This window comes from Salmo salar, chromosome 10 (assembly GCF_965601325.2).
Source record: "Salmo salar chromosome 10, fSalSal1, whole genome shotgun sequence".
NCBI classification, from domain to species: domain Eukaryota; kingdom Metazoa; phylum Chordata; class Actinopteri; order Salmoniformes; family Salmonidae; genus Salmo; species Salmo salar.
In genome coordinates, this window is record NC_138300.1 from 6,088,306 (window position 1) to 6,106,694 (window position 18,389).

Sequence of the window (18,389 nt, forward strand, 5' to 3'; positions counted from 1 at the left end):
TGAAGAGAGAGTGGGAATTGTCATGGTCTCTGTCTTTGGTTTTCATGCATATATAATAATGCATAGCTTATCACGTTGTTAATATTAATACTGTTATGTTTTGTGTGTGTTTTTGTAGCTTTCCAAGTCTTGTGCTATCACTCTCTTAGGAACCAGAAGGAGAGAGTAGAGAAACAAAAGGCCGCTCCAACTGACATGGAACAAGACAGCAGATTCAGCTGAAATGTCATTTTGTTGTGTGATTAGAGATGGAAATAAGATTGTGTATGGTGTGATCATAGAACGGGCCATAAGTCTCTGAGTTTGTAAACCTCACGGTGGTGAATGTTTATTTTTTTTTAATCATTGTTCGTTCATTTATATTCATGTTTTATTTTTTATTTATTTATTAATTTTCGTTATCATTGTTTGTTCATTTATAAGTAATTTCTTGCTTAGCAAGAATGATGCAATGTTTAGCGATAAGGAGGAGACTCCACCCAAAGTGGGGTATGAATACCACCACAGGGGAAGCCGTGTCTGTGTCTGAATTACAGCTGTATCGACCCTTTGGGGATAATTAAACTTGGTTAAGCTTCTCTAGTGTCCGTGAGTTATTTACTGTGAAAATTAGAACCAAACAGTATAGTTGTTTTCTTCAAATATATATATTTCTTTTAACAATGATATTTCTTGTTGGTTGTGGTTTTCAGAGGTCGTCATCAGAGAAATGCTCGCTACAAAACCGTAGATCCAGTCTTTAGATGGGAGTGTTTATGCATCTTTGCAGGACAACTAACCAAAGCCTCAGTAAATCTGTGTCCAAAGGAAGTCCGTGAGAAGTTATCGGACTGTGTTTTCTCATTGTGTTGTCACATGTTGGAATTGCACATCTGCAAACCATTTTCAACAATATTCAGCAATTAACCTAACAAAAACTACTTCAGTCCCGTTTTCATCGCCTGGCTGATCTCATGAGTGACTGTCAACGTAGCTAGCTAGGTACCTAGTACTGTATCTGTGCCAGTAGCGCGCCCCCTATTTACACACTCGCAGTAGCGAGAGGAATTGGAATGAGGAAGTACATGCATGGTAGCCAATATGCTTGAGCTGTAAATTATCGCTCAAGTTCAACAAAATTGATTATAATGTTCATTATGACACAATTTCATGTGCACAACAGCTAAAGACTATACTGGAGCAATAGAGCATTTGTTCATGTTTTTGGATGCCCTGGAACTCCAGAATGAGGCTGAGGATGTAAATTGCTGGTGGGGTAAGTTTTTCAAAACCAAGGGAAATTCCCCCCAAAATTTCTGCACCCTTCTATAACATTCCATTTACATAAAAAATACAGATTAGGGTCCTAAATAGTGAAATTCTCCATTCACTCCAACATAATGTATCTAACAGTTTTGTGGTTGGATGGCTTGACCTGCAGTCATTTTCATTGGACATTTCATTTCAACACTAAAGCAAGACGGCTGCACTTCTTTGAATCACATACATGAGAATTCTATTCTTTTTGTCAACTTTGAAAGGCAGTTTGTGATTAATTGATTTTGACCTAACACTAGTAATGGCAATCCTTTTGTTCTATTATTCCTGCACAGAAATCAAGGACACTTCCTGCAGCTCTTCAAGATACAGAATGTCTTCTCTGAGGCAGTACAGCCAATCATCAGTGCTCTCTCTGCCAATGACCAGAAACCCCTACAACATGCCTACAATAAGTGCCTTCTGTAAAGAGGACAATGTGTCAGAATGTATCTCATACATCAATCGGGTAAGAGATGTCAAATGTTTTAATTCATAAAAGATGTCACAATGATGTCATTGCAACCAGTGTTGCCTGCTGGGTTCATGCTTGCTTTCATGTGTTAGATGCCAGTAGCTAACCGCTAAGCTGCATGTCTGATCCCATCCCTGATTTGCCTCTGCAGGAGGTATCCTCTCTGGGCTTTCCATTGCTTTGCACAGAGTCTAACAACGGTCCTGAACTGAATCTGGTGGCCGTGCTGAACAACGTGTACAACCTGCTCCAGCTGCACCGCCGGTGCCTGCAGACAATGGAGGACATTGAAGTGGAGCAGGTTAAGTCCAACAGCAACATGGACTATCTGCAGCTCAGCAACACTAGACTGAAGGTTTGGCCTTGACTTACTCACTCGCTAACCCTCTTAGTTTATTATCCTTTATTTATTCTCTTAGTCACTGTCTATGCACATCAATTGCTGTTCAAACGTGATTTACCCTTACGCAAAAATATAACACATTATAAAGTGTGGTCATGTAGTTTTATTATGAATTCTAGCTTTGTAATTAAAACCACTGTTTTTTATATATTTGTTTTTATATGAATCCTTATAGGATCAACTTGAACTCTCCAAGAGGGAAAACACTGGACTTCTTGAGAGAGAACGTCAGCTACAGCTGAAAGTGAAGAGCTTACATAACTGCCTGAAAAATGAAAAAGAAGAGGTACGCTTGGTTGATTTATATGGAAACTTGAGATAAGATTAGAATATCTAGTACCAGTCCAGTCTATTTATTCCTTAAAAGGATAATCATGTAATAGCCTACTTGTATTGTTTTCTTGCCAGGTACAGAAACTTCAGAGCATCATAGCAAGCCGTGCCACTCAGTACAATCATGACATGAAGAGGAAAGAAAGGGAGTTCGGCAAACTAAAGGAGCGCCTGAATCAGCTTCTGATCGACAAAAAGGATAAGAAACAAAGTAATCATTCAAGTTATGCTTCATCCTCTGATCGCCATTTTTTATTTAATACGTTAATATTTTCCTTTTCACCAAATGCTATGTATCGCACAGTTGATACTGTGATGGAAGTTGACCTATGTGTAATTTCTCTATTCTAGCGTTTGAAGTATTGAACTACGTGGGAAGATCAGATGGGAAGAGAAGCCTTTGGAAAACTGGGAAGACTGAGGCCAGGTAACTATGTATACTGAACCAAAATATAAACGCAACATGTAATAATTTCAAATCAGTCAATTTAAATAAATTCATTAGACCCTAATCTAGGAGTTTTACGTGACTGGGCACGGCACAGCCACGGGTGAGCCTGGGAGGGTATAGGCCCACCCACTTGGGAGCCAGGCCCATCCAATCAAAACAAGTTTTTTCCAACAAAAGGGCTTTATTACAGACAGAAATACACATCAGTTTCATCAGTTGTCCGGGTGACTGGTTTCAGACGATCCTGCAGGTGAAGAAGCCGGATGTGGAGGTCCTGGGTTGGCGTGGTTACACGTGGTCTGCGGTTGTGAGCAAGGTTGTACGTACTGCCTAGTTCTCTAAAACAATGTTGGAGGCGGCTTAGGGCAGAGAAATGAACATAAAATTATCTGGCAACAACTCTGGGGACATTCCTGCAGTCAGCATGCCAATTGCACACTCATTCAAAACATGAGACATTTGAGGCATTGTGTTGTGTGACAAAATGGCACATTTTAGAGTGGCATTTTATTGTCCCCAGCATAAGGTGCACCTCTGTAATGATCATGCTGTTTAATCGGCTTCTTGATATGCCACACCTGTCAGGTGGATGGATTATTTTAGCAAAGAAGAAATGCTCACTAACAGGGAATATAAACAAATTTGTGCAGAAAATATGAGAGAAATAAGATTTTTGTACATATGGAACATTTCTGTGATCTTTTATTTTAGCTCATGAAACATGGGACAAACACTTTACATGTTGTTTTTTTTGTCTCATACTGGCACTCATGACATTACCAATTACTTCCATCTACAGTGAGCTCCAAAAGTATTGGAACCGGGACAGTGTTTGTTGTTTTTGCTCTGTACTCCAGCACTTTGGATTTGACAATGAGGTTAAAGTGCAGACTGTCAGCTTTAATTTGAGGTTATTTTCTACCAAATTAGCACTTTTTGTACATTGTCCCCCAATTTTAGGGGACCAAAAGTATTGTAACATTCACTTATGTACTGATGTCTTGAGATATTGCTTCAATATATCCAAAAATGTCCCTTCCTCATGATGCCATCTATTTTGTGAAGTGCACCAGTCCCTCCTGCAGCAAATCAACTCCACAACATGGTGCTTCACGGTTGGGATGGTGTTCTTCGGCTTGCAAGCCTCCCCCCTTTTTCCTCCAAACATAACAATGGTCATTATGACCAAACAGTTACATTTTTGTTTCATCAGACCAGAGACCAGACTTTTCTCCAAAAAGTACGATCTTTGTCCCCATGTGCCGTTGCAAACCCTAGTCTGGCTTTTTTATGACGGTTTTGGAGCAGTGGCTTCTTCCTTGTTGAGCGGCCTTTCAGGTTATCTCGATATAGGACTCGTTTTACTGTGGATGTAGATACTTTTGTACCTGTGTCCTCCAGCATCTTCACAAGGTCCTTTGCTGTTGTTTTGGGATGGATTTGCACTTTTTGCATAAAAGTACGTTCATGTCCTGAGCGGTATGATGGCTGTGTGGTCCCATGGTGTTTATACTTGCAGACTATTGTTTGGACAGATGAACATGGTACCTTCAGGTGTTTGGAACTTGCTCCCAAGGATGAACCAGACTTTTTGCTGAGGTCTTGGCTGATTTCTTTTGATTTTCCCATGATGTCAAGCAAAGAGGCACTGAGTTTGAAGGTAGGCCTTGAAATACATCCACAAGTACACCTCGAATTGACCCAAATTATGTAAATTAGCCTATCAGAAGCTTTTAAAGCCATGACGTAATTTTCTGGAATTGTCCAAGCTGTTTAAAGGCACAGTCAACTTAGTGTATGTAAACTTCTGACCCACTGGAATTGTGATACATTGTATTATAAGTAAAATAATCTGTTTGTAAACAATTGTTGGAAAAATTACTTGTGTCATGCACAAAGTAGATGTCCTAACCGACTTGCCAAAACTATTGTTTGTTAACTTGAAATTTGTGGTGGTTGAAAAACTAGTTTTAATGACTCCAACCTAAGTGTATGTAAACTTCCGACTTCAACTGTATGTATGTGTATGTATATATATATATATATATAACTAGGCAAGTCAGTTAAGAGCAAATTCTTATTTGCAATGACGGCCAAACCCAGACGACTCTGGGCCAATTGTGCACCAACCTATGGGACTCCCAATCACGGCCGGTTGTGATACTGCTTGGATTCGAACCAGGGTGTCTGGTTGTGATGCCTCAAGCCCTGAGATGCAGTGCCTTAGACTCCTGCACCATTCGGAAGCCCCCATCATCACATGCACTGAGAAAAGACTAAATACAGGTGAATTTCTTTATTTTTCAGACATGAGGGAGAGATGTATAAGACTCTACTGAACGACTACGACAGTCGCCACAAGCACCTATTGATGGAGAATGCAGAGTTAAAGAAAGTATTACAGCAGATGAAAAGGGATATGGTCACCATTTTGAGCCCCAGGAAACCTAGCCAAAGTGGCGAGAAACATGATGACAGTCTAGAACAGGTTTGTCTCGTATTATTGTCTTTGTCATGGGTACCCAATATGCTGTACCGGATGGTGTATTTGGTATCTACAGTCCCCTCCATATGTATGTGGACAGTGAGGATAACATTTTTAAATTGTCTCTAATCTAACATTTTTCATTTGGCTCTATACTCCCGCATTTTGGATTTGAAATCAAATGTTTCATTTGAGGCAGCAGTACAGAATGTCACCTATTTATTTGAGGGTATTTTCACACATCTGATTTACCATTTCGAAACGCAGCACTTTAGGTATCTAGTCCCCCTATGTGAAGTCATAAGATTTTGGGCAAATTCACTTATAGGGTATTAAAGTAGTCAAAAGTGTAGTATTTGGTCCCATTTTCCTTGCATGCAATGACGACATCAAGCTTATGACTCAATAAACTTGTTGGATGCATTTACAGTTTGTTTTTGTTATGTTTTGGGTTATGTTTTGCCCAATACCCACGTGGCAAAAATGGGTTGAATCAATGTTGTTTCCACATCATTTCAACCCCCAAAATATTTGTAACCAAAAACCCTGCCCCCACATGCTGTGTGTTCATGGCCGCCCAAGCAAGGCATTTGATTGGTTTGATGTGTTTGATTGTGTTTGATTTGTGTTGCTTGTTAAGCTCTGCCAAAGCAAGGCATTTGTGTTGGGTATACAGTGCATTCAGAAAGTATTAAGACCCCTTGAATTTTTCCACATTTTGTTACATTACAGCCTTATTCTAAAATTGATTAAATGTGTTTTCCCCTCATCAATCTACACACAATATCCCATAATGACAAAGTTTAAAAAAATACATTTTTTCAATCTTTTTGCAAATGTATTAGAAATACAAAACTGAAATATCACAATTACATAAGTATTCAGACCCTTTACTCAGTACTTTGTTGAAGCACCTTTTGCAGCAATTACAGCCTTGAGTCTTCTTGGGTATGACGCTATAAGCTTTTCACACCTATATTTGGGGAGTTTCTCCCATTCTTCTCTGCAGCTGCTCTCAAGCTTCGTCAGGTTGGATGGGAGCATCGCTGCACAGCTATTTTCAGGTTTCTCCAGAGATGTTCAAGTCCAGACTCTGGCTGGGCCACTCAAGGACATTCAGAGACTTGTTCTGAAGCCACTCCTGCATTGTCTTGGCTATGGGCTTAGGGTCGTTGTCCTGTTGGAAGGTGAACCTTCACCCCAGTCTGAGGTCCTGAGCGCTCTGGAGGAGGTTTTCATCAAGGTGCTCTGTTCATCTTTCCCTCGATCCTGACTAGTCTCCCAGTCCCTGCCTCTGAAAAACATCCCCCACAGCATGATTCTGCCACCACCATGCTTCACCCGTAGGGATGGTATTGGCCAGGTGATGAGCGGTGCCTGGTTTCCTCCAGACTTAACGCTTGGCATTCAGGCCAAGTGTTCAATCTTGGTTTCATCAGACCAGAGAATCTTGTTTCTCATGGTCTGAGAGTCCTTTAGGTGCCTTTTGGCAAACTCCAAGCAGGCTGTCATGTGCCTTTTACAGAGGAGTGGCTTCCGTCTGGCCACTACCGTAAAGGCCTGATTGGTAGAGTGCTGCAGAGATGGTTGGAAGGTTCTCCCATCTCCACAGAGGAACTCATCGGGTTCTTGGTCACCTCCCTGACCAAGGCCCTTCTCCCCCGATTGCTCGGGGATGGATGGGTGGTCCGTGCTAAGAAGTCTTGGTGGTTCCAAAATTCATCCATTTAAGAATGATGGAGGTCTTGAGCGCTCTGGAGGAGGTTTTCATCAAGGTGCTCTGTTCATCTTTCCCTCGATCCTGACTAGTCTCCCAGTCCCTGCCTCTGAAAAACACCCCCCACAGCATGATTCTGCCACCACCATGCTTCACCCGTAGGGATGGTATTGGCCAGGTGATGAGCGGTGCCTGGTTTCCTCCAGACTTAACGCTTGGCATTCAGGCCAAGTGTTCAAGTGTTCAATCTTGGTTTCATCAGACCAGAGAATCTTGTTTCTCATGGTCTGAGAGTCCTTTAGGTGCCTTTTGGCAAACTCCAAGCAGGCTGTCATGTGCCTTTTACAGAGGAGTGGCTTCCGTCTGGCCACTACCGTAAAGGCCTGATTGGTAGAGTGCTGCAGAGATGGTTGGAAGGTTCTCCCATCTCCACAGAGGAACTCATCGGGTTCTTGGTCACCTCCCTGACCAATGCCCTTCTCCCCCGATTGCTCGGGGTTGGATGGGTGGTCCGTGCTAAGAAGTCTTGGTGGTTCCAAAATTCATCCATTTAAGAATGATGGAGGCCACTGTGTTCTTGGGGACCTTCAATGCTGCAGAAATTCTTTGGTACCCTTCTCCAGATCTGTGCCTCGACACACTCCTGTCTCGGAGCTCTACGGACAATTCCTTCGACCTCATGGCTTGGTTTTTTATCTGACATGCACTGTCATACTGTGGGACCTTATATAGACAGGTGTGTGCCTTTCCAAATCATGTCCAATCAATTGAATTTGCCACAGATGGACTACAATCAAATTGTAGAAACATTTCAAGGATGACCAATGGAAACAGGATGCAACTAGGGTTGCACATTTTGGGGAATATTCAGGGGTGGAAACTTTCCGTGGGAATTAACAGGAATATATGGGAATTAATGGGAATATATGCAAATGTATATTAATACCATTTAAATGTAGATTGTTTTACATTGGATATGTTTACCATATCATATGGAGACAGAAACATAAACCTTTTACCGTATCATAAGTAGACATAAATGCAAATGATTAAATCCTTCCAATAGAAAAATATTTTAATACATTGTTACGAATTGAACTTTAATTAAATGAGTTGACTCTTCGCATGGGATGATTTCACCGAACAACAAAAGAAAGGGAATATTGAATGATCCCCAATGATCCATCATATCTTCCAAAAACGTTTTCAACATACATCTGTAAAATGATAGTCTAGAAACTAAAGCTTTGGTGGTCTTCCTCTCAGGCCTCCATGTCTTCTCCCTGAACCTCCTCAATGTCCACCTCTTGAACATCAGACTCTGAGGCCTCATCTTCACTGTCACTTTCCAACCTTGTTGAGGATGGCTTGTTGTCAAGCTCAAAAAGGCTAAAATTTGCCCAGATGGCCACCAATTTTTCAACCCTTGTATTGGTCAGCCTGTTGCGTACGTTCCCAAACAAGGACCAGTTGCGCTCTGAGGCGGCTGATGTTGGTGGGATTTGGAGGATGATTGAGGCAACAGGGAAAAGAGCCTCAGATCCACAAAGTCCCTTCCACCAGGTGGCTGATGAGATATGTTGGCATGACTGCCAAATTGCATAACCATCCCAAAGCCCTCGCCAGCCTGCCAAGAACCTTGGCCTCATCCAGGCCAAGGTGGCGAGACACGGTAGTGATGACACCATAGATGACACCATTGATCTCTGCATCAGATAGGATGCTCTTGCCAGCATACTTGGGGTCCAACATGTACGCTGCAGCGTGTATGGGCTTCAGGCAGAAGTCTTCACGCTTTTTGATGTATTTTAGAACTGCAGTTTCCTCTGCTTTTTCATTTTTTATTTTATTTAACTAGGCAAGTCAGATAAGAACAAATTCTTATTTTCAATGACGGCCTAGGAACAGTGGGCCTTGTTAACCACTAGGCTACCCTGCTGCCCCAACAGTGAGCAACAGTGAAGTGGGCAGGGCAGTACAGTACACATTTCTTCTCTTACATCTGCAAGCAGAGTCAGAACATCAGACAGGATGGCATTGTCTCCCTCAATCCATGCAATGGCTACTGCTCTAGGTTTCAGGAGTTTCAGGCTGCTTACCACTCTCTCCCAAAATACATCATCCAGGAGGATCCTCTTTGTGGGGCTGTCCATATTGGCAGACTGTGATATGGCCATTTCTTGGAGAGACTCCTTCCCCTACAGGAGACTGTCAAACTGCTGCTATGACTTGATGACCCATCACATACCTAACCATTTCCTTGACTCTCTTGTCGAGTGTATCGACTGTTTTCAGTGCCATGATGTCCTTGAGGAGCAGATTCAGTGCATGAGCAGCACAGCCAATGGGTGTGATGTGAGGGTAGGACTCCTCCACTTTAGACCAATCAGCCTTCATGTTCGCCGCATTGTCTGTCACCAGTGCAAATACCTTCTGTGGTCTGCAATGTAGAGACCGGTGTGTCTGTTGTCCCTTGTGTCCGTGCTCTTGTAGAATACTGGTTGAGGGGTGGAGAGGTAGTTAACCTCTTGGGGCTATGTGGGACGCTAGCGTGCCACCCGTGGTGCACCCTATCAACAGCAGGTGCATTTCAAGAGCGGCAAATTTGAAACCAAATAAATGTCAAAATTCAAATTTTTCAAACATACAACTATCTTACACCCTTTGAAAGATAAACATCTCCTTAATCTAACCACGTTGTCCGATTTCAAAAAGGTTTTACGGCGAAAGCATAAAGTTAGATTATGTTAGGAGAGTACATTGACAATAGCTGTGTGTAATGTTTTGTCAATTCAAAGACAGGGTCACCAAAACCATAAAACCAGCTAAAATGATGCACTAACCTTTTACAATCTCCATCAGATGACACTCCTAGGACATTATGTTAGACAATGCATGCATTTTTAGTTCTATCAAGTTCATATTTATATCCAAAAACAGCGTTTTACTATGGCATTGATGTTGAGGAAATCGTTTCCCTCCAATAACCGGCAGTCAAGTCAGCACCACAAATTAAATAATAAAATTAGAAAACTTTGGTAAAATATTATATTGTCATTTAAAGAATTATAGATTTACATCTCTTGAACGCAATCGACTTGCCAGATTTAAAAATAACCTTACTGGGAAATCACACTTTGCAATAATCTGAGCACTGCGCCCAGAAAAATATGCTTTGCTATACAGACAAACGGCCATGTTGGAGAGATCTAAAATCGAAAATACTATGTAAATAATCCATTACCTTTGATTCTCTTCATCAGATGTCACTTCCAGGAATCCCAGGTCCATAACGAATGTAGTTTTGTTCAAAAAAGCTCATCATTTATATCCAAAAAGCTCCGTGTTGTTAGCACATGATCTAAGCCAGCCGGACTTCTCGTCATGAACGAGGGGAAAAAATATATTTACGTTCGTTCAAACATGTCAAACGTTGTATAGCATAAATCATTAGTGCCTTTTTTAACCAGAACATGAATAATATTCAAGGTGGACGAATGCATTCTCTTTTATAACGTATTGGAACGAGGGTACCCAACATGAACTCGCGCGCCAGAGTCTAATCGGCCATCACCGTTCCATGGCTCTTGTTCGGTCAGATCTCACAGTAAAAGACTCAAAACACTTTGTAAAGGCTGGTGACATCTAGTGGAAGCAATAGGAAGTGCCAAAACATTAATCAACCCCTGTGTGTTTCAATGGCATAGGCTTAAAGGTAATTCAACACATCCGGTATCAACTTCCTGTCAGAAAATGTCTCAGGGTTTTGCCTGCCAAATGAGTTCTGTTATACTCACAGACACCATTCAAACAGTTTTAGAAACTTTAGGGTGTTTTCTATCCATATATAATAAGTATATGCATATTCTAGTTACTGGGTAGGATTAGTAACCAGATTAAATCGGGTACGTTTTTTTATCCAGCCGTGAAAATACTGCCCCCTAGCCCCAACAGGTTAAAGGTAATTCAACACATCAGGTATCCACTTCCTGTCAGAAAATGTCTCAGGGTTTTGCCTGCCAAAAGAGTTCTGTTATACTCACAGACACCATTCAAACAGTTTTAGAAACTTTAGGGTGTTTTCTATCCATATATAATAAGTATATGCATATTCTAGTTACTGGGTAGGATTAGTAACCAGATTAAATCGGGTACGTTTTTTTATCCAGCCGTGAAAATACTGCCCCCTAGCCCCAACAGGTTAATTATTCCTTGCACACGAACAGTTTACCACCCATCAGATATGATTGCAATACAGTCTGCTTTCTCTATGATTTGCTTGACCTTCACTTGAAATCTGTTGAACTCTGCATCCAGCACGAGTAGATAAAGCATGTCTGGTTGGAGTGGTGTGTGCTGGGCGAAGAACATTCAGAAATCTCTTCCAATACACATTGCCTGTGAGCATCAGAGGTGAACAGCTCAAGCAAGACATTCATCAGCATTTCTCTGAATACGTTCCTCCATAGAGTCAAAAAAGCTTCTGGTTCCAGGAGGACCATGAGCTGTTGCTATCGATAAGATGTCTGATTCATAATTTTCACCTCTGACAAAAGTCCCTCTAATTCTATTCTAGGTTGCTTGTTGTGAGCGCTGAGGGAACTTTATGCACTTTGGCCTGATGATTCTGCATCTTTGTTGCATTCTTCACATATGATTTGGCACAGTTTTTGCAAATGTATACAGCTTTTCCTTCTACATTAGCTGCAATGAAATGTCTCCGCACATCAGATAGTGCCCGTGGCATATTCCTGTAAACATTTGAAGAAAATTAGTTTAAAAAAAATTATAATAATACAATTCCATGTACAGATAAATAGTTAAGCAATTAGATTAAACAACTCCTTTGAAAGATAAATGTTTTAAAATGAAACATGTAGGGAAACAGGTGAATTAACACTCCTCAGTTAGTAGGCTCAAGCAAGCTAAAACCCACATGCTAGCAAAAACTAACTAGCAGAAATTGTTAACAAGTTAGAAATGATTTAAACACACTTTGCTGTAGGCTTCTATTTGCCAGTTAACAAAAAATCATGTATGTCATATAAAATATATTCACCCCACCCAGTATTGTAATCAGCTGTACATGTGATGGAAGAGTACACTGCACATGTGATGGAAGAATGCACTGTGCATGGAGAGGGTTGCAATTCCATTGAATTGGGGATAGTTTAACCAAAATATGCCACAAGACCTAGAATTGCCTTGTTTATCCCACAAAAAAAGGTTCACTGTTATAAGCTAACCTTTTGATGAATTTAAGCAAAGTTCCCCAAATTCCGGGGCTTAACTTCCCACGGAAAATCTCCGGAAAAATTCAGGAAATTTACCGGAAAGTTTCTGACCCTTTGCAACCCTAGATGCAACTGAGCTCAATTTTGAGTATCATGGCAAAGGGTCTGAATACTTATGTAAATGATGAGGAAAACAATTTATTCCATTTTACAATCATGCTGTAACATAACAACATGTGGAAAAAGTCAAGGGGTCTGAATACTTTCCGAATGCCCTGTCTGTGGTTTATGTCAATCTATTAATCCATCAGAACCAGTCTTCCTTTGACTGAGGTCAAATGAATAAGTGCTATGTTGCCTCTATTTGTAATGCTGGGAATAAAAAAATATTGCTTAGTTCGCAATTGAAATTACTCCGGCATAGTTTTAAAACCATCTGCACACAAAAATAGCACACTATATGAAGGTGACTGCTTAATTAAATAAATTAACCAATTAATGGTCTATGCCTGTTGTCACGACATCTCTCTGCAACAGGCCAGCTCAGAGGAGGATGAGGTGTGTGACTCAAGTAGAGAGAGCCTGGAGCTGTCCTGTGAGCATGCAAGGGAACAGCTCACCAATAGCATTCGACAGCAGTGGAGGAGACTAAAGAGCCATGTGGAGAGACTGGACAGCCAAGGTATTCTTTGTCACATAAGGTATTCTTTGTCACATACTACTCGCATCATCTCTAAACGGCAGCCACTTGTGAGGTTTTGTTAGCCTCGTTTGCTTACCACCGGAGAAAGAGGTCACTCAGGATGCTCAGTTTTATTGTCTGTGGTATTATAGTTTTGTTATAAATAACATGAACGACTACCGGGCTTTGAGTTGATTAAAGGTCCACTTAAAGCTCAACTGAACAGTGATACAAATCGCTTGTTATAAGTATGTCAGTTGATGGGTGGTCACTTTACTCTGTTATCAGCCAAATCAAATGAAAAGAGTCAAATTAAAGTGGTAGCCACTGTCTGTGAAACATGAACCAACAGACACCTCTACTGGTTCTTTGAGGAGAAGCTGTTTTTTATTTCTATATTTTTCAAACCCCAGACCTTCATTTTTTAAAATCCATTAGTTAAACCTATTATTACCGTAATCATAAACAATAAACCATCTCAGAATCACTGGTAATGTGACATGATTCCTGTCCAGCGTCCTTGGTGGGGGAGAGAGCCAACATGAACGCCATCCCCAAAGAGGTCCATGAAGAGGAGATGGACAGGCTGAAACTGGAGATCCAGCAGTATAAAGACTTCATCCACACGCAGCAGCAGCTCCTGCAGGTATACACCTAACTCTCTTCTCTGTGATGCTGCTTGAGTTCAATACTTATTCAGACTTGTTTGTTTTGAATTAATCTGGCTATTACACCTACTGTGTCTTATCTACCTTTTTCTAGCAGACCTGTAAATCGGTCTACCTATTACGTCAATAGATTGATCTATCAGCATAGACATTAAAGTAAATGGAAAATACTTATTAACAACTAGAGATCTTGGGACTGTAAGGTTCTATTTTAAATTTTTGTCAAAAATGAGTTCACATATAATTGATCTTTTAGATGTGTTCATGTCTGTGAAGTTAGATTTTAGAAATTGTGCATTTTAAGTGGAAATAATTGACAAACTAGAAAGTTCTATCTGCATAAACCCATTTGAACTTAGCGCTATGAGGTTCTGTCTGCAATCCAATCACAAGCCTGAACAAATACAAACGCACCAATCAGAACACGTCTTTGCTATCTCCTTCTATTATGGTATTGTCTAGTCAGTAATAATGGCACGCAAGCAAAAAAAACACTTGTCAGAAATCTTAAACTAAATGATGTTGTTCAGTGATGACAGCAATTCATCTGATCATAAATGTTTAATGTATTTGATGTGTTCTGACTATCATTTACATATTTAAAGAGTTACAGTTTTCTTAACTGAACATGTGTAATTCAGAAGTGTCAGATAGAACCTTATGGTTAAACCCAAATTGACATTTGAGGCGTAAGGTTCTTCTGCGATTACATCCCCTTATAAATGTTATTTTTTTTCAATTTTCTTTTCACCATTGTTTAACCAGATAGGCCAGTTGAGAACAAGTTCTCATTTACAACTGCGACCTGGCCAAGATGAAGCAAAGCAGTGCGACAAAAACAACACAGAGTTACACATTGGATAAACAAACGTACAGTCAATAACACAATAGAAAAAATCTATATACAGTGTGTGCAAATGTAATAAGATTAGGGAGGTAGGCAATAAATAGGCTATAGTAGCGAAATAATTACAATTAGCATTAACACTGGAGTGATAGATGTGCAGATGATGATGTTTAAGTAGAGATACTGGGGTGCAAAAGAGCAAAAATAAATAACAATATGGGGATGAGGTAGCTGGGTGGGCTATTTACAGATGGGCTGTGTACAGGTGCAATGATCGGTAAGCTGCTCTGACAGCTGATGCTTCAAGTTAGTGAGGGAGATATAAGTCTCCAGCTTCAGAGATTTTTGCAATTCGTTCCAGTCATTGGCAGCAGAGAACTGGAAGGAAAGGCGGCCAAAGCAGGAGTTGGCTTTGGGGATGACTAGTGAAATATACCTTCTGGTGCGTGTGCTACGGGTGGGTGTTGCTATGGTGACCAGTGAGCTGAGATAAGGCGGGGCTTTACCTAGCAAAGACTTATAGATGACCTGGAGCCAGTGGGTTTGGCGACAAATATGAAGCGAGGGCCAGCCAACAAGAGCATACAGATCGCAGTGGTGGGATGTAAATGGGGCTTTGGTGACAAACGGATGGCACTGTGATATACTACATCCAATTTGCTGAGTAGAGTGTTGGAGGCTGTTTTGTAAATGGCATCGCCGAAGTCAAGGATCGGAAGGGTAGTCAGTTTTACGAGGGTATGTTTAGCAGCGTAAGTGAAGGAGGTGTGTTGCGAAATAGGAAGCTGATTCTAGATTTAATTTTGGATTGGAGATGCTTAATGTGAGTCTGGAATTTACAAATGTCTCAGGATTTTTATACTCTGCACTTTAGGACCTTTATGGGTTATGAAAGAAGAATCCACTACAAAACAGATCTGGGATATTAAAGCATCAATGTTTTCACATCTCAGAACTATGCTTTGCACCGATAGAACATTATAGTCCCAAGGTCACGAACTGCTACCTCAGTTGTCAGTAATTCTCCCTCCTAATCCTCAGTCTCCACTGCTCTGTGTGTTCTGTTCTCACAGCAGCAGCTGAACTCCCCATGTGACGATGAGACAGCCTCGCTGCTCAACGACTGCTACATGCAGGAGGAGAAGGAGCGCCTCAAGGAGGATTGGAAGTCCTTCGAAGAAAAAAGGAAGAACTTTGAGACGGAAAGGAGGATCTTCACAGAGGCAGCCATAAGACTGAGCCACGAGGTACAGAGAGTCTATTCAGAGAGTGTACAAGAGGGCAGATAACTTGGAAATTTGATGACTGCAATTTCATGAATTATTTTATTTCAAAGTGAATTATTCAGGCTAATAGTCAAACCTTTGTCCTGCAGAGAAAAGCATTTGAGGAGGACCGCGCCACATGGCTCAAACATCAGTTTTTAAACTTGACTCCATTTGGAGACCAAATGAAACCACAGATGTCAAAGTCTCAAAGTGCCTTATCAGTATGTAAGTAATTAGCTCTTCCTGAATACCATCACCACTAAGCTGGAGGACATGGCTCTTCCTTCATATCAGTCAAATAAAATAGAACGCATTTGTCTCTGAACACTTCATAAAGCAACCTGCACCGAAATTCCCAAAAGAGAAAGTCTACTGTAGGGCACATTGGTGGAATTGATGAAAACTGTGTTGTGTATGGTTGTTGACACATCATGACTCATTTAATATCTTTTGCCAGGGGCTGAGTCAGAGCTTAGGCCTGTGTCGACTCCAGCAAAGTTAAATAAATCACTATCCCACACGGCTTTCTCCACATCCAGAGCCTCTCCAGCGAAGACGCCATCCACGGCAGATCTGTATCGCACACACCGCCTTATCCCAGAAAAAAGGTAACCTACACATGATATAGATATTCGTAACAGGTACACATTACAGTGCAGCACTCAACACAATTGCAATACCAAAAGATGGCAAAAGAAAACTAACAAAGCAGAGCTTAAGTCAATTGAAGGAACTGTCTTATACATATGTAGATAGATGTCCTCTGTGTGCACTGACTGTTTGTTGCTCTGGTTTAGAGGAACTGCTAGCTAAATAACTATAATGTCAAGAATTCAAGACTTTGCTCTCAATGGGGATGAAGACATAATGCTGTGTAAAATGTTCTTTCCAGCCCAAGCACAATCCACCCAAAGCAAGACTCCGGCATCCTTTGCAATGGTGACGTTCCTGCCCAGCTCCGACACGTGAATGGAGGAGCAAATCGCAGAGCATACACATTCACGGGAGATAGAAACGGCTCCATTTAAACACAGGGATAGACACCTTGGTCTTTTCCCAAGACAATCCATGCTCTTAAACCATTCAATATCAAGTGTAGTATCAAAGGTAGTCAGACGCACTTAAATGGAAACGCCAAACACAAAATATATTTAGTTCTTGTTTGTAGAACTTTATAAAATAAAAATCTATAATTTAACCAGACAGAAAGGACCCGGACAGACGAGGCCCCTGTCTGTGTTTTGATAGAGCCATAATATTTTGGCTGCTGAGTGGCTCATTGTAAATGACAGGGACAAATTAGTGTGGTTTTTAATGTAATGTTGGTGTTTGTAGATGTCATTTTGTATATATTTCATGTGAAATGTCTTTGTTTTATTACCTTTTTGTTAAGGTCATGTAGTTTTATAAAGTTGAATGTTTATCTGTAGGCACTCTGTAAGACAGTAATGTATTTATCATGGTTAACATTGTTTCCCCCTTAAATATTTGATAGCATCTTAGAATGTACTTTTATTTCAATGCTGCTGATACACCAAAGGCAATAAGATATATTAGTTCTGTCAATTTCATAAATACATTTAAACTATGTCTTTCCCCTTGAAGTGATTGTGATGATGACAAAACAATATTGCTCAAGGCTATTGTGTTTATTGTTGTAGATGCAGTGCACGGGACAGTCACAGTGAGGCAGATCCACTTTATAACTGCATATATCACTTTGAAAGTATTTTCTGCATTGATTTCTTTTACAATTCACCATGAAAAGTGATTGCCATTAGATTGCTGTTGTTAGAGGGCTATAATGTATCAGAGACCATCTTTGAATGCACAGTTGGATTTATTACAATTTGAATGGTCAAGATCTCAGTGATGTGAAATTATGTATTTTCTGTTAGAAAGGTTACATAGTATCTGCTTCACCAGAGCTCTAAGCACACTGCTCAGAGCAGCAACAGGCCACATGGGCTTCTGCCTTCTCCCTCAGGTCCAAACTCTAATCATAGATGCTGCTCAGACCTTCAGAGCGGTTCAGGTTGGAATCTGTAATAGGAAAGAAAGTAAGAAATCAGTATTTATTGAATACATCACATACAGTATGGTGTCTTCAGTAAAACAGTTGTCCATTCTAGATTCACTGACTGGCAGGCAGTGGAATTGTGTAGGTGGTCCTCACTGGGAGGCAGACAGTGCAGGACAGGCTTAACAGTAGCATTTGGACTCCTTGCCATCAACAATCAACTGCTTCAGACTCAGGATTCATGTGACATTCTGGGATAGAGAGGTACAGTATTAATGTTAACTAACTGAACTGACATTTGTTAAAGTGATGCAACATAGGCAGTAGGCTAAGCCTTACCCAACTTATCACGGCAGTTCTCGGAAGAAAGCACCCAGGAATGAGCAAAGCTGATTGGGCTCTGGCGGCCACTGGGTGTTCCGTACTCCTGTCTGACTTCCCCATCAGCCTTTCCACAGATTCAACAGGTCTGTCCCTTCATCCAGTCCACAACTTGAAACCTGAGTGCCA

The 18,389-nt window shown here is 40.9% G+C and overlaps 1 protein-coding gene across 3 annotated transcripts in view; it reads left to right on the forward strand.

Moving 5' to 3' along the window:
• The window catches only part of ssx2ipb (synovial sarcoma, X breakpoint 2 interacting protein b), a 36,534-nt gene extending 19,087 nt beyond the window's left edge, over positions 1 to 17,447 (forward strand). Inside the window, exons 3-14 of one of the 3 annotated variants that reach the window (XR_001330478.3) lie at positions 1,593 to 1,765; positions 1,923 to 2,126; positions 2,350 to 2,460; positions 2,583 to 2,718; positions 2,859 to 2,934; positions 5,266 to 5,446; positions 12,932 to 13,076; positions 13,592 to 13,722; positions 15,665 to 15,838; positions 15,967 to 16,084; positions 16,399 to 16,467; positions 16,752 to 16,803. Coding sequence is in view for 2 of the 3 variants with exons in the window: in XM_014215631.3 (XP_014071106.1) it covers positions 1,593 to 1,765; positions 1,923 to 2,126; positions 2,350 to 2,460; positions 2,583 to 2,718; positions 2,859 to 2,934; positions 5,266 to 5,446; positions 12,932 to 13,076; positions 13,592 to 13,722; positions 15,665 to 15,838; positions 15,967 to 16,084; positions 16,317 to 16,467; positions 16,752 to 16,887 (1,736 nt within the window). In the remaining variant the exon portion in view is untranslated. Of the gene's footprint in view, positions 1 to 1,592; positions 1,766 to 1,922; positions 2,127 to 2,349; positions 2,461 to 2,582; positions 2,719 to 2,858; positions 2,935 to 5,265; positions 5,447 to 12,931; positions 13,077 to 13,591; positions 13,723 to 15,664; positions 15,839 to 15,966; positions 16,085 to 16,316; positions 16,468 to 16,751 lie in introns of all 3 variants that reach the window. The other 2 variants (XM_014215631.3, XM_014215632.3) reach the window with 2 other exon arrangements.
• The last annotated feature ends 942 nt before the right edge of the window (positions 17,448 to 18,389 follow it).